The 15345-nt window shown below is 47.6% G+C and overlaps 1 protein-coding gene across 5 annotated transcripts in view; it reads right to left on the bottom strand.

Annotated features, from left to right (window-relative positions):
* DLEC1 (DLEC1 cilia and flagella associated protein) overlaps positions 1–7866 on the bottom strand; it is an 83041-nt gene extending 75175 nt beyond the window's left edge. For 3 of the 5 annotated variants that reach the window (XM_003826103.8, XM_063602263.1, XM_055109657.2), the window contains exons 1-2: positions 6781–7866; positions 716–866 (exon numbers count right to left, since the gene is read on the bottom strand). In XM_003826103.8, coding sequence (XP_003826151.3) covers positions 716–866; positions 6781–7191 — 562 coding nt within the window. In that variant the 5' untranslated portion in view covers positions 7192–7866. The remainder of the gene's footprint in view (positions 1–715; positions 867–6780) is intronic. The other 2 variants (XM_008951555.5, XM_003826102.6) reach the window with 1 other exon arrangement.
* Between the last annotated feature and the right edge of the window lie 7479 nt (positions 7867–15345).

Here is a 15345-nt window from a genome sequence, read left to right as displayed (position 1 = left end):
TTACTCACTATCATGAGAATAGCAAGGGAAAAACCTGCCCCCATGATTCAATACCTTCCACCAGGTCCCTCCCATGACACGTGGGGATTACGGGAGCTACAATTCAAGGTGAGATTTGGGTGGGGATGCAGACAAACCATATCACGCCACAGAAATCACAACCTCACACAAAGGTCATTGCAACCTTACACATACACACAAATCTGCCCAGCAACCGCCTGTTTAATCTCAGACTGGTACTCCTCTTGTTAATGATTTTTCAGCCAAGGATAATTACTTCAAAACCATTGTGTAATCCTCCTCACTTTTCCTTTAAAAACCTTTGTCTTCCTTTACCTCCCTGAATATGCACACAGTTTACAATGGCACGTGTATTCCCATTGCAGTGCCCATCATTTTCTTTTAGAGAGTCTCTCTCTGCTATTTAGGTTGACAAGTATCTGTGGGTCAGAGGTTAGTGTTGCACAGAAACTGATTTCCAGGTTGTGGGGGTTACATGCTGGTTATGTAGGAGAGCGTCCTTGTTTTGAAGATACACATACAGAAGTGTTTTATGGTAATGTAATATTCTTTTGTGGTAATATTCATATTATCATGTCTGCGACTTGCTCTCCAAATATCCAGAAAAAGCCTAGAGAGTGGGCAATGGAGCAAACACAGTGAAATATCAACAGCCCGGGAATTGGGCAGGCATGTGGGAGTTCTTTATACACACCTGGAGGCAACCTGACAAGGCTCTCGAGGTCCTGTACTCCAGCCTGGCTCATGACCCGCTCGTTTTCCGCAATAGCCCGTGCTTGGGCCTGAGTGATACGTCTCTCCAACATTTCAAACTCATCCAGCCGCTGCTTATAGAGCTCCCGAATCTGGCAGGGGGATGATCAAATGCACAGAAATATGGTGAGATTACTTACCATTACTTAGCTTTACTCAGCCCTACCCCAGGATCAGGGCTTCCAGTGAAGCATAGAATAGTCAGAGAACTATTCCAACCATCTGGTCTGAACTACTAGATCTGAAAACTGAGACCCATAGAGGGGAATGGTTTAAAGGTTTCCATAGTAAGGCCAGTAACAGACTCGAGCTTGGTTACCTGTCTCCTGGCTTCACAATAAAGAGAGCTGCCATCCAAACAGTGAAATACCAAATACAAGTTAGCACACTTCCTGTGGTGCCACCCAGATCCACGTTCAAGGAAGGACTTGCTCCCTAGCTACAGGGAACGTCGTCAGCAGACAGCCCCTTCACAGTCTACCTAAGCTGCTGAAAAGGAGTCACCTGAGACCATGTCCTTTCTGCAGCACCCACATCCTGTGACTGAGAGAGGCAGGGGTATAAAGACCTGGCCATTTTGACCTAAAGAGAGAAACTTTGACAGGCAATACTCTCTTCAGAGCAACATGCTGCATTTGTCAAGGCTTGTTGGGCCCCCATCACAGTTCAGCTTCTTCCGTGGCTCACTCCTTCTTCCATTCCCCTCCCCTCACAGGTGTTGATAGCTAACAAACACCTGTAGCCCAAACTCTGTCACAGTACTTGCGCCCAGAGAGTCCACTTGGATGCCCAACATACTCCTCAAGACTAATTACTGATTGACTATTCAACCAACCAAATTTCTGATCCATATTTTCTGGTTCAGACTTCTCGAGGCAAGAAGCAGAGAGCTCACTGGTACAGGTAATATGAAAGATAGTTTGCATTAGCCAGGCATGGTGGTGTGCATCTGTAGTCCCAGCTACTTGGCAGGCAAGATAATCGCTTGAGCCTAGGAGTGCAAGATCAGCCTGGGCAACACAGTGAGACCCTGTTTCTTTCTTTTCCTTTCTTTCTTTTCTTTTCTTTTTTGAGACAGAGTTTTGCTCTTGTTGCCCAGGCTGGAGTGCAATGGCATGGGCTTGGCTCACTGAAACCTCTGCCTCCCGGGTTCAAGTGATTCTCCTGCCTCAGCCTCTGAAGCAGCTGGGATTACAGGTGCCCACCATGATGCCCAGCTAATTTTTTGTATATTTTTTAGTAGAGATGGGGTTTCACCATGTTGGCCAGGCTGGTCTTGAACTCCTGACCTCAGGTGATCTACTCACCTCAGCCTCCCAAAGTGCTGGGATTGCAGTTATGAGCCACTGCGCCCAGTCTTATTTTCCTTTCTTATTTATTTATTTTTTAGAACTGGAGTCTTGCTTTGTGGCTTAGCCTGGAGTACAGTGGCACAATCACAGCTCACTCCTGCCTGCTATTCCTGGGCTCAAGGGATCCTCCTGCCTCAGCCTCCAAGTAGCTGGGATTACAGGCATACACCACCATATCCAGCTAATTTTTAAATTTTTTTGTAGAGATGGGGTCTCAAACTCCTAGACTCAAGTAATCCTCTCATCTCAGCCTCCTAAAGTGCTGGGATTACAGGCATAAGCCACCATGCCCAGCCAACCCCATTCTTTTAAAGAAAAAAAAAAAAACCAGTTTATGTAGGAAGACAGTGTTCCTTATTGTATTCCTAAAGTTGGTGGGATCGCAAAGATTTATTTAGTCATTCTTTTAATAAAGATTTATTGTGTACCCAGGCGTGGTGGCGGGCACTTGTAATCCCAGCTATTCGGGAGGCTGAGGCAGGAGAATCACTTGAACCCAGGAGGCAGAGGTTACAGTGAGTTGAGATTGTGCCATTGCACTGCAGCCTGGGCAACAGGAGCAAAACCCCATCTTAAAAAAAAAAAGATTTATTGTGTAATTACCATTTACATTTGGGGAAATGAATCAGATATGGTTTCTGCTCTTAAAGAGTTTACAGTTTAGCAGGAGGGGCCTGGCAAGGATACAAATAGGTGAAATCAACTCTTAAAAGTGCTATAATAGCATATGAATGAGGATATAAGGAAGGCTAAGAGGAAGTAACTAAATCTTCTTGGAGTCAGGAAATGTTTTTCAGGAGACAGTGGCCTGGGACAGTTCCTCAAATATAAAGTACTATGTTCTGTGTTATGTGTCTTACTATTTGGGTCTGCTGACAATCTCTGACCCTAATTTCTGGATGTAGGAATTAGCATCTTGTCCAAATAACAAGACCAACTATCACTTACTGAGGGCTTACCATGTTGTAAATGCTCAATATTATAAATGCTTTACTGTATTGACTCATTTAATCCTCAAAACAACCAACCTATGGGGTGAATATTATTATTATCTGCATTTTACAGATAAGGAAACTGAGGCTTATAGAAGTAAATATCACCCAAGGTGTAGGAGCCAGGACTTGAACCCAGGGTGTATGGTTCCAGAGCATTTGCTCTCAATCATTAGACCATGAGATATTTCTATAGGTGGGCTTGGGGAAGATCAGCTGCCAACGGGGTTATCTGAGGGAAAAACTCAGGCAATGCAGACACTCATACGGAATAGTGATTATTGCTCCTCCCAGGAAGAATGAATCTGAGTCCTGTACAGATGGTCACATGGCAGTGACATCTAGAGACGAGTGAGGAAAAGCAAAGAACAGATGACGAAAAAGGAAAGAGGGAGAGGAATATAGGTACAAGAACAGCAACATTGCTGGGCGCAGTGTCTGACGTCTGTAATCCCAGCACTTTGGGAGGCCGAGGTGGGTGGATCACGAGGTCAGGAGTTCAAGACCAGTCTGGCCAACATAGTGAAACCCTGTCTTTACTAAAAATACAAAAAATTAGCCTGGTGTGGTGGTGTGTGCCTGTAATCCCAGCTACTTGGGAGGCTGAGGCAGGAGAATCACATGAACCCGGGAGGCAGGGGTTGCAGTGAGCTGAGATCGTGCCACTGCACTCTAGCCCAGGCAACAGTGCAAGACTCTGTCTCAAAAAAAAAAAAAAAAAAAAAAGCCAGCAACATTACAGCAGTGGAATAACAGATGCCTGCTCTTTTCAAAGTTTCTTTTTTTGTAATTACAAAATTAATTCGTGTACATTGCAAAATTCAGACAATATAGAAATGTGCAAAGAAAAAGTTAAATGTCCCATAAGAATATTGTTAACATTTTGTTGTGAAAGTTTTCAGCTTTTTCCCCATGCATATATATTATAAAAAATGAAATTATCCTAACATTGTTCTATGGCTTTTTTGCTAAATTAATAAATGGCAGGCCAGGCGCAGTGGCACACACTTGTAATCCTAGCACTTTGGGATGCTGAGGCGGGCAGATCACTTGAGGTCAGGAGTTGGAGACCAGCCTGGCCAACATGGTGAAACCCCATCTCTACTAAAAATACAAAAATTAGCCAGGCATGGTGGTGCATGTCTATAATCCCAGCTACTCAGGAGGCTGAGGCAGGAGAATCGCTTGAACCCAGGAGACGGAAGTTGTAGTGAGCCAAGATCGTGCCACTGCACTCCAGACTGGGCAACAGAGCGAGACTCCACCTCAAAAAAAAAATAAATAAATAAATAAATGGCAGCTGTGTTCGTCTACAATGGAGGTATAATTCATTTTTTTAACAACTTTGTAGTATTCCATAGTGTGAATATACCATAATTTATAAAGTCAACTTATCTTTGCATAGTTGTATTTCTTTTTTTTTTTTTTTTGAAACGGAGTCTCGTTCTGTCGCCCAGGCTGGAGTGCAGTGGTGCAGTCTTGGCTCATTGCAACCTCTGCCTCCTGGGTTCATGCAATTCTCCTGTCTCAGCCTCCCGAGTACCTGGGATTACAGGCACACACCACCACGCCCGGCTAATTTTTTGTATTTTTAGTAGAGACAGGGTTTCACTATGTTGGTCAGACTGGACTCAAACTCCTGACCTCGTGATCTGCCCGCCTCGGCCTCCCAAAGTGCTGGGATTATAGGCGTGAGCCACCACGCCCGGCCGCATAGTTGTATTTCTATAGGGGATCACTCTTTAAACTTTTCTGCATTTTGAAATTTCTGCAATTTTAAAACTTCAAATGTTTAAATTAAATTTCAGCTTCTAAATTAAGATTTTTATAATGTGGGCCAGGCACAGTGGCTCACACCTGTAATACCAGCATCTGGGGAGGCTGAGGTGGAAGGATCGATTGAGGCCAGGAATTTGAGACCAGCCTGGGCAACATAGTGGGACCCCCATCTCAGAATTTTTAAAAAATAAAAATTTAGGCCAGACGTGGTGGCTCATGCCTGTAATCCCAACACTTTGGGAGGCTAAGGTGGGCAGATCACGAGGTCAGGAGATCGAGACCATCCTGGCTAACACAGTGAAACCCTGTCTCTACTAAAAATACAAAAAAATTAGCCAGGTGTGGTGGCAGGCGCCAGCTACTCAGAAGGCTGGGGCAGGAGAATGGCATGAATGTGGGAGGTGGAGCTTGCAGTGAGCCGAGATTGCGCCACGCACTCCAGCCTGGGTGACAGAGTGAGACTCCATCTCAAATAAATAAATAAATAAATAAATAAATAAATAAATAAATAAGCTGGGCATACTGGTGCACACCTGTGGTCCCAGCTACTCCAGATGCTGAGGAGGGAGGATCAGTTGAGCCCCTGATGTTAAGGCTGCAGTGAACTGTGATCACATCACTGCACTCCAGCCTGGGCAACAGAGCCAGACTCTGTCAAAAAAAAAAAATTGTAATATGTATTACTTTTTTTCTTCAAAAAAAGGGATCACTATTTGCCAATTCAGACTCTGGTATAGTGGCTACTTATGGGACAGATACTGAGAAGATAGAATCCAGTGAACTGGGTGACTGGTCACGGGGTTTATAGGTTTATAATGCTCCATATATTCTGGCTTATGTGAATGACAGGGATGTGAGTCTGAAGTTCAAGGGCAAGGTCTGGCTGGGTAGGCTGAAGTCTTAGCAGAGTGAACGTGGTGACCCACGAATCACTGAGTACAGGGTCCCAGCCAGGGGCTCTGGCTGCAGTTTAAGAAGCCTATAACCCATGGAGGCGGCGAGGCTGGTCCTGTAAGTATCTCACATACTGTATAGGTATTCATTTTGTTAATGTCTATCTAACTCAGTTAGGTTGAAAGCTAGAGAGGACAGGTTGTGTGTGTGAGTGTGGGTGGGTGTGCCCGAACACTGGCGTTTTTATTCACTGCTGAATCCCCACTGCCTAGAACAGAGTATGACATCCAGCAGACATTCAACAAATGTGTTAAGTGAAGGAATGACTGAAGCTAAGGACGTGGGATGCATGTCACTTAAGGGGCAGGTAGAGGACAGAACAGAAAGGAGAAGAAGAAGATCTGAGAGGCAGGAAGCACACTGGGGTAAAGGATCGGGTATGTGAGGAGTGCCCACAAGTTTAAGGGAGTCCTCAGTAGTGTGGCCAGCAGAGGCCGACTCAGCACAGAGGCCCCGAGTCAGCTGGTTTTCTCCTTGTACAGATAAGGAAGCAGAGTTGCTGTTCTAGAGACTAGACACGCTTCCTAAAATCTGCGCATGAATGGCCCAGTCAAGATTGTGGTTTGTGATACAAAGGCACCCCAAAGCCGGGTGACTTTTGGCTTTATCATCTCCATGGAACAACTATTCAGCGGTCTGCCGCAGTCGTTCATTGATATATGCAATATATAACGTATGTGTCTAGAGAAATATAGACAGGTGCTACAGATATATGCCGCACGTTGTGTGGTATGTGTGGTATTTGCATATGTGTGTGTATGGATAGAGCGTCCTTCCACTAGAATGTCGGGCCCACTTCGGCATGATGGGCTGTTTCTCAGCTGCAGCCCCAGATCCTGGAACAGCGCCTGGCACCTGGCAGGTGCTGACGCGTGCCGAGCGCTGAGACCCCGGCACTGTCCGCAGACGCGACGCCACCGCCACGTTACCTGCTGCAGCTGGTCCACGAACTCCTCGTGGCGCTCATTCTCGCTGCCGCGGGCCTTGATCAAGCTTGCGCTCACTTCGTCGCCGATGACCTCGGCCGAGTACAAGTTGCGGAAGACGCCGGTGAGCAAGTGCGAGATATCTTGGGTGCGCAGCGAGGAGGGGCGCGGACGAAGCCGCTGAGGCTCGGGACGCTGCGCCAGCGCAAGCTGCGTGAGGCGGCGGGGCCGGGCTGCGAAGCTGTAGTGGAAGGCCTCAGAGTAGGCGAGGGAGGAATACAAGGAGGACTTCCAGGTGGGCTGGCTGGGGCTGCTGGACCCGGCTGGTGGCGAAGTTGGCGCCCACATTGTGCCCTGGCACTCGTTGGTCCGGGACGCTAAAGACCTCCGCGTTTTGGAGCTCCTGGTCTCCATGGCAACCGAGACGCCGCTAACTCCCTGCGGCACTTCGGCTTCCGGCCCCACCCCTTCCGCCTTGCCTTTCTCTCGGATCCCGTCATCGCTGTGGTCATTGTAAATATTTGTGTCTTCAGCATTGTCCTTTTAAAAGTGAGCTTACTAAGTGTGAGGACCCATGGAGAAAGGTTTAATTGACACAGCCAGGCCTATCTGCAAAACCTTGTACCTAACTACCTACCTTCATCCATTCTTTAATTTGTTAAGCAACTGTTCATTCACTCATCATATTTATTGTGTAAAGATTGTGTTTCAGGTCTGTGCTGATAGCTGAAGATACCAAAGAAGTATGATGCTGCTTCTGCCTTCAGGAAGTGCACAGTCGTGTATGTGTGTGTTTGTGATGATGGCGGTGGGTGTGGAAGTAAAAGTAAAACAACTGTGCTTTAGTGGGTTAAGGCCAAGGTGGAGATAAATATTGGTTGTCATGGAACTACAAAGGAGGACAGGAACTTAGTCTGTAGAAGGAGCGATTACTTCTTGGAACAAATGAAAACCAAGCAGAGATTTCAAAGAAGGAGTAGACTGAACATCATTAGTCATCAAAGAAGTGGAAATTAAAACCACAATGCAATACTACAGTTAGTAGAATGACAAAAAACAAAAAAGTACCTAAATAAGAGCGTGTGTGTGTGGTGGCTCACACCTGTAATCCCAACATTTTGGGAGGCTGAGGCAGGAGGATCACTTGAAGCCAGGAGTTTGAGACCAGCCTGGGCAACATAGGGAGACCCCATCTTTACAAAATATTTTAAAATGTGGGAAGGACTGAATGAAATTCAGGAGGAGTGGAACTTAAAGAGTGTGAGGGTGGAGGAATGACACTGATAGGTTAGGGCCAGATCATAAGTGGGTTGGTAGGCCACAATAGGGAATTTGGACTTTATTTTGAGGGCAGTAGGAGGTTCATCAAGGGTCTTAAGCTGGGGCATGTCATGGTCAGCTCTGTTTTACTAAGATCATTCTGATTGCTATGAGAATAGACAGGCAAGAGGCATCAGGAAGTTCAGTTAGGAAACTAGCACAGAAGTTAGGAAAGAGATGAAGGGAGATTGGATGAGAGAGAGGGAACTGGATTGGAGATAGATCCAAAAAGTAGAATTGATAAGACTTGCTGGTGGATAATGGGAGGTAAGAAACAGGCACCAAGAATGACTCCCAGGTATCCTGTGTGTGCAATCAGGGGGGTGATGACAGCATCACTGAGATGGAGAAGAGGACTGCATTTGTCCAGGGCAGCAGCATGACATCACATTGACTGTTGTCATTTGCACACAATGGCTTTTGCTCACAGGTGATACAACCAACCACTTTCTACTCCACATTGAGTTTGCTTGCCTTACATCCTGAAACCCACTTCCAGAGATGAGTGCTAGCATGCTTGCCCACACACCTGGGCTACTTCCACTTCTACTTCTCTTGGTTGGGCCTGGCTCTCTCTTTTGTCCTTTCCAGGACCTTTTCTGTCCTGAGAGCTGAGAAGCCAGGGCCGCCTGCCCTGGACTGTGTGCTTGAGAGGCCCATCTCTGGCTGTCCCCCGCACTCTTTCCCACAGAGTAAGAGATCACAGGGCCAAGATGATGTGCCCCGTGCCCCGCCTCCAGGCACATGGGACCCCAAAAGTATGTGCCCACATGTCCTGAGTTCATTCCAGGGCCTATGCAGGCCTCTTCTTTAAGTTTATCCTCCCAGGGCTGACTTAAAAGGGTAGCTATGGTGGGGGGAGGAGGAGGGAAGTGGAGGGAGCTTTGGCAAACAGGCATTTCTCCAATTTTCCACAAGCATGCAAGGCCCCCAGTGGTGCAGGAAGGAGCTGTGGGCAGGAAGAGGGGTGCAACAGTCTGGGGGCCTCCATTGCTCTAATGTGGCAAATGGAGCCCCAGTTGGGTGGTCTTGTCATTTAGGAGCAGTTCCGCTTGTGGAGGCTCTCTGGCCCCCTTCCCTGTTATAGGGAAGGACAGGACAATGGACTTTTGCCGTTACTTTTGGCTTCTCCACCCTGCCTCTAGACAGCCTCAGAGACAAGTCACAGAGTCTGACTAGCCTGGGAGAGGTCTCCCTTTGCATGACCCCTCCCCCCTCTGGCTCCAGGCTAAGGTTACCAGCAACCCTCCTGTCTCTCCAGTGGCAACAGTCCCCGCTCAGTCCTCATCTCAGCAGCCTCTGGTGCTGCTGCCCATTCCCTCCGACTGACACACTCTCTTCCCTGCCTCCCTGTTTCTTCTGTGCATCACCTATCTCCACCCTCGGGTCCCTGTTCTACCAGTATCTCTCTGCTTGATAAACTGGATTCATCCCTGATTCTACCATGCCCAGCATTCAATTTCTGTTTGCTCCCTGGCTAACTGGAGAAATGAATGGCTGCGACCCTGCACTGGTAACAGGGCTCAGGTCACTTTTGGAACCACTCTTCAGCTCCCCTCCCCTGGGGACTTCATTGGCACAAAGGGAATTCCTTGTGAGTTGCTGTCTTCATTTTATAACCCGTTCTATTGACTACATTCTTGTTTGTTTGTTTATCTCTGGGTTCCCACACACATTTTTGGCCTTTACATTTTTTTTTTCACTGCTTTTTTCTTTTTGAAACAGGTTCTCACTCTGTCACCCAGGCTGGGGTGCAGGAGTATGATCACAGCTCATTGCAGCCTCAACCTCCTGGGCTCAGGCAATCCCCCTGCCTCAGCCTCCCGAGTAGCTGCGACCACAGGCGTGCACCACCATGCCCAGCTAATAATTTAAAATTATTTGTAGAGACAAGGTCTTCCCAAGTTGCCGAGGCTGGTCTCAAACACCTGGATTCAAGCAATCCTCCTGCCTTCACCTCCTAAAATGTTCGGATTACAGGCATGAGCCACTGCACCTGGCGTTTGGCCTTTTTTTTTTTTTTTTTTTTTTTTTTTACTTTTAAATACATTTCATAGTTTCATGGATGTCCAACTTTTTTTTTTTTTTTTTTTTTTTTTGAGATGGAGTCTTGCCCTGTCCCCCAGGCTGGAGTGCAGTATTGCAATCTTGGCTCACGGTAACCTCCCCCTCTCAGGTTCAAGTGATTCTCCTGCCTCAGCCTCCTGAGTAGCGTTACAGCCATGTGCCACCACGCCCGGCTAATTTTTGTATTTTTAGTAGAGACAGGGTTTCACCATGTTGGCCAGGCTGGTCTTGAACTCCTGACCTCATGATCTGCCCGCCTCAGCCTCCCAAAGTGTTGGGATTACAGGCGTGAGCCACTGCGCCCAGTCAGATGTCCAACTTTTTGATTGCAAAGAAATTTTTGCTTATCTGTGGTGATGTATATAATGAACATTATGCATGGACCTTTTTTTTTTTAAGCTTATCGTTATTATTAGTGTTAGCGTATTTGATGTGTGGCCCAAGACAATTCTTCTTCTAGTGTGGTCCAGGGAAGCCAAAAGTTTGGACACCTGTGTATAAAAACAAATTCAAACAGTACATAAATAATAAAAAGGAAGTGTCTTCCTCTCAGTCCTTTCCCCCAGATTATTAGAGTATTTCTGCTTACTTTCAGCTGTTTTTTCTGCCTGCACGAACACTGATATCTGTCAAGACATTTAAAAAATTGTTTAAAAACAGGCTGTGCATGGTGGCTCATGCCTGTAATCCCAGCACTTCGGAAGGATGAGAAGGTGGATTGCTTGAGGCCAGGAGTCCAAGACCAGCCTGGCCAACATGATGAACACTGTCACTACTAAAAATACAAAAATTAGCCACGCATGGTGTCACATGCCTATAATCCCAGCTACTTGGGAAGCTGAGACACAAGAATTGCTTGAACCCGGGAGGCAGAGGTTGTAGTGAGCTGAGATAGCGCCACTGCACTCCAGCCTAGGTGACAGAGTGAGACTCTGTCTCAAAAAAAAAAAAAAAATTAATAACACAAGTGAAATAATGTTATACATGGATATTGTCCTGCCATTTGTACTTTTCACTTATTATGTCCTAGGGCAACTCATGGAGAACTACTTTTTTCTTTTTTGCTCCTATAAATAATGCTGTAATGAGCAACCTTGTTCATGTTTGTGCATACTTTGCATAGCTGTACAATGTTTCTGTGGGATAATATCATAGAAGTGCTTGGCCAAACGTGTGCACATTTTAATAGCTGAGATACTGCCAAAATGCCCTCCAAAAAGATTATACCAGAATATAATCCCATTTGCAAAATGTGAGAGTTCATGGACATTTTAAACATGTTTTGAACCATATCCCAGTTTTTATCCCTAGCTCACATCTCCCTCCCAAACTCCAGACTTGTACATCCATCATGTTCTTGACATCCGCATGGCACCTCAAACTTAATATGTCCGAAATAGAGTGCCTGCTCCTCCTCAGCCTTCCCCATTTCAGTTAATGGGAGCTCCATTCTTCAGTTGTCCAGGCCCAAAATTTGGAGTCATCTTTGACTCCTCTCTTTCTCTCACAGCGCCCACCTGTAATTCCTGTTGACTCTACCTTCAAAATATATCTGGAATCCTATCAATTTCCACACTCAACTCCTACCTCCAAGGTCTGAACCACCATCCACTCCCACCGGAATTGGGTGTTACAAGAGTCTCCTCACTGGGCTCTTGCTTCAGCCCTTGTCCCTCCGTGGTGACTTCCAGCACTCAGAGGATTCTTTTACATTAGTCAGATCATGCCTCTCCCTGGCTTGAAGCCGTGCAAGTGCTCCCAATTTCGCCCAGAGTAAAAGCTGAATTTTTTTTTTTTTTTTGAGACGGAGTTTTGCTTTTGTTGCCCGGGCTGGAGTGCAATGGCGCAATCTCGGCTCACCGCAACCTCCGTCTCCTGTGTTCAAGCGATTCCCCTGCCTCAGCCTCCCAAGTAGCTGGGATTACAGGCATGTGCCACCACGGCCGGCTAATTTTGTATTTTTAGTAGAGACGGGGTTTCACCATGTTAGTCAGGCTGGTCTTGAACTTCCGACCTCAGGCAATCCACCCACCTCAACCTCCCAAAGTGCTGGAATTACAGGTGTGAGCCACTGTGCCCAGCCAAGTTGGATTCTTTTTTGTTGTTGTTGTTGTTGTTTGAGACAGAGTCTTGCTCCGTCGCCCAGGCTGGAGTGCAATGGAGCAATCTCAGCTCACTGCAACCTCCTCCTCCTGGGTTCAAGTAATTCTGCCTCAGCCTCCCAAGTAGCTGGGATTACAGGCACCCAACACCACTCCCAGCTAATTTTGTGTGTGTGTGTGTGTGTGTGTGTGTGTGTGTGTGTATTTTTAGTAGAGACAGGGTTTCACCATGTTGGCCAGCCTGGTCTTGAACTCCTGACCTCAGGTGATCCACCGGCCTCAGCCTCCCAAAGTGTTGGGATTACAGGCGTGAGCCACTGTGCCCAGTCATAAAAGGTGAATTCTTACAAGGCCCAACAGGACTTGGTCCCGGTTACCTCTCTTTCTCCTCCCATGATCAGCCTGCCCCACTTCCCCGTTCTCTTGCTCTCTTAGCTCCAGCCACATTGGCCTTGTCCTCCTTGCTCATCCTCCAGCATACCAACACCCTCCTGCTTCAGGGTGTATTTCCTGTGCCTGGAATCTTCTGCCCAGATATCTCTAAATGTCTCAGTCCCTCACTTCTGTCAAGGCTTTGCTTGACTGTCACCTTTCCCATAAAATCCAGCCTGATCAACCCTTTTAAAATTTAATTCTGTCAGGTGAGGTGGATCGCTTAGGGTCAAGAGTTCAAGAGCACCCCAGCCAACATGGTAAAACCCGTCTCTATTCAAAATACAAAAATTAGCTGGGCGTGGTGCCACACACCTGCAATCCCAGCTACTCAGGAGGCCGAGGCAGGAGAATCACTCGAACGTGGGGGGCAGAGACTGCAGTGAGCTGAGATCACACCACTGCACTCCAGCCTGGGCAACAGAGCGAGACTCCATCTCAAAAAAAAAAAAAAAAAAAAAAATTAACCCTATCCCGTTCCTGAACTGCTTTAACCCACTTTTTTCATTTTACTTATTATCTGCTAATATCCTGTACAATTCATTTCTTACATTTGTTAAAATGTCTCTTTTCTTTCCATTAGAATTTGGACTCCAGGAGGGCAGGGGGTTTTGATGTGTTTTGTTCACAGATGACTCCCAAGCCTCTAGAACAGTGCCCACTACACAGTAGCTGCTCAATAAATATTTGTTGAATAAGTGACATAGCAGAACAGTTTTCAAATGTGGGTCTTTTCAGTTCACACATCCCGTAAGTGTGTTTCCTCCTTCAGGTGAGTTACCCTCTGCCTCCTCCTTCAGATAAGGGTCTGAGGGCAAGTTTCCTGTCTGTTCCCCATGCCAAGCACTGTATTCTGCCTCTGGGGTGGAGGTGAGCATTGGGACTCAGTCCACAGTGAAATAAACATCACAGTTACATTCGCAAATGAATACACAATAAAATCCCACAAATATAATTATAGAATAGTAACCCCAAATAATCCCATACTGTCCTTGGACTACCAGCAGGTCCAGCAGCCTCATAGTTCACTATGGCATCCTGGATCCCTGCAAGGTCAGGACCTGAGGATCTGACCCTGCATGACCTGAGGACTCTCACTTTGCCACAGCTGCTCCCTTGGGAGGAGCAGCCTTCACTTTTCCTCCTGATGCATCTGGACTTGGGGCCATGACCCTCTGGAGGGAGCTCCTATGGGGGTTTTGCAGCCCTCAAAAGCAGCAGGGGCATGACCTCAGACCAACAGCTTCAGGCTGGGCTCTGGCCACCTGGATCTGTAGAGGAGGCCAGGCAGAGGATGGCTGTGGGAATATGGGATTCTGGTGGCCTTCTAGCAGGTACTTATTTGTGCCCTGTACTTGCCATCCATTACTTCTGCCAGTTCTAAGGATGATTATAGCTCCTGATTGAGGAGCTCAGAGAAGCGAAGTCACTTTTCCAAAGTCTTAACAGCAGGAAGCTGCAGAGTCAAGATTTAAACAGCCCCTTCACCCCATATCCTGGAGCAGAGGCTCTAAAGACAGGGAGGGGGCAGAATAAACCCCATTCACCTCACCTACCCAAGCTGGGTTAGGTTTGCATTTCATGGGGGAGGGACTGGAAAGGGCCAGCCCTGAAGCACGCTTGGAGCCTGACCATCCTGAACGTTGGCATTCTTGGGTGATAATACCCCCTCCTCAGGCCTCCAGAGAAAGTAGTGGTGGAGAGACCAAGTGAAGTGGCTTGAGGCAGGCACTGGTGCCAACACTAGGTCTCTCTTCCCTGTCTCCAGTGATCCCAGAAGCTCCATCACCCCATCCACCCTCACACAGACATAGAAGACTGGGCATGGTCAGGAGAGTGAGATGCCAGAAACTCCCCCATTAAAGAACTAGTCTTTGGGGCATGTGTGGGCCCTCTGTGTACCCAAACTAAGCCTGCCAAATAGCCCTCTGAGTCACCGGGATCTCAGGGCATCTTGCACAGGCAACTGAGAGCTGGGTTTTGAGGAGGGTAATTTAGGCACCTGGCCAGGGCTGGGCCCACAGACGGCCCTGGGAGTTGAGGGCAGAGGGAGTGAAGGCAAAGGGAATGGAATCCAGCAACTTCGTGGCTTGGTACAAAGCCTCTTTGCCTCCTCTGAGCTCCAGCCCCTCCACACACGTTCACTCGTACCACACAGGCTTACCCCTAGCAGGAACCAGCAGAGCACCTCCCAGCCTGTGAGAGCCAGGAGGGGCCGATAGCCAGGGGAAGAGAGGAGAGGACTGGAGTGAGGGCTCACCCACGGCTCTGAGCAGCCGCCGGGTTTCTCTATGAGCAGGGCGGGGCCCAGCCCCCATGTCTGGCAGAACCTGGTTGCATGTGCCAGCTCTGAGTCAGCAGTGCCCATCCTGCCCAAGAACCCTGGGCTAGGGAGGAGGCTGCAGCTCCTATGTCTGTGCCAGGGGCCAGAGGAGGGATTCTGTGAGGTGGGTTTGGAGCATGCAAAGGAAGAGCCTGGCTGCATCCCCACCATGGTACATAGACAAAGGGAAAGGAGAGGCTCCCAGGTAATGTCCTGGCTTGGGGCCTGGGGCTCAGAGTTGGGAGATGATGTGAATACATAGGAATGATGACTGAGATGAAGCCATGTCCACTCCTGGTGTCAGAGTTTCACTGTGACGCTGCC

This window comes from Pan paniscus, chromosome 2 (genome assembly GCF_029289425.2).
Source record: "Pan paniscus chromosome 2, NHGRI_mPanPan1-v2.0_pri, whole genome shotgun sequence".
NCBI classification, from domain to species: domain Eukaryota; kingdom Metazoa; phylum Chordata; class Mammalia; order Primates; family Hominidae; genus Pan; species Pan paniscus.
This window is presented reverse-complemented; position numbering and strand designations above follow the sequence as displayed.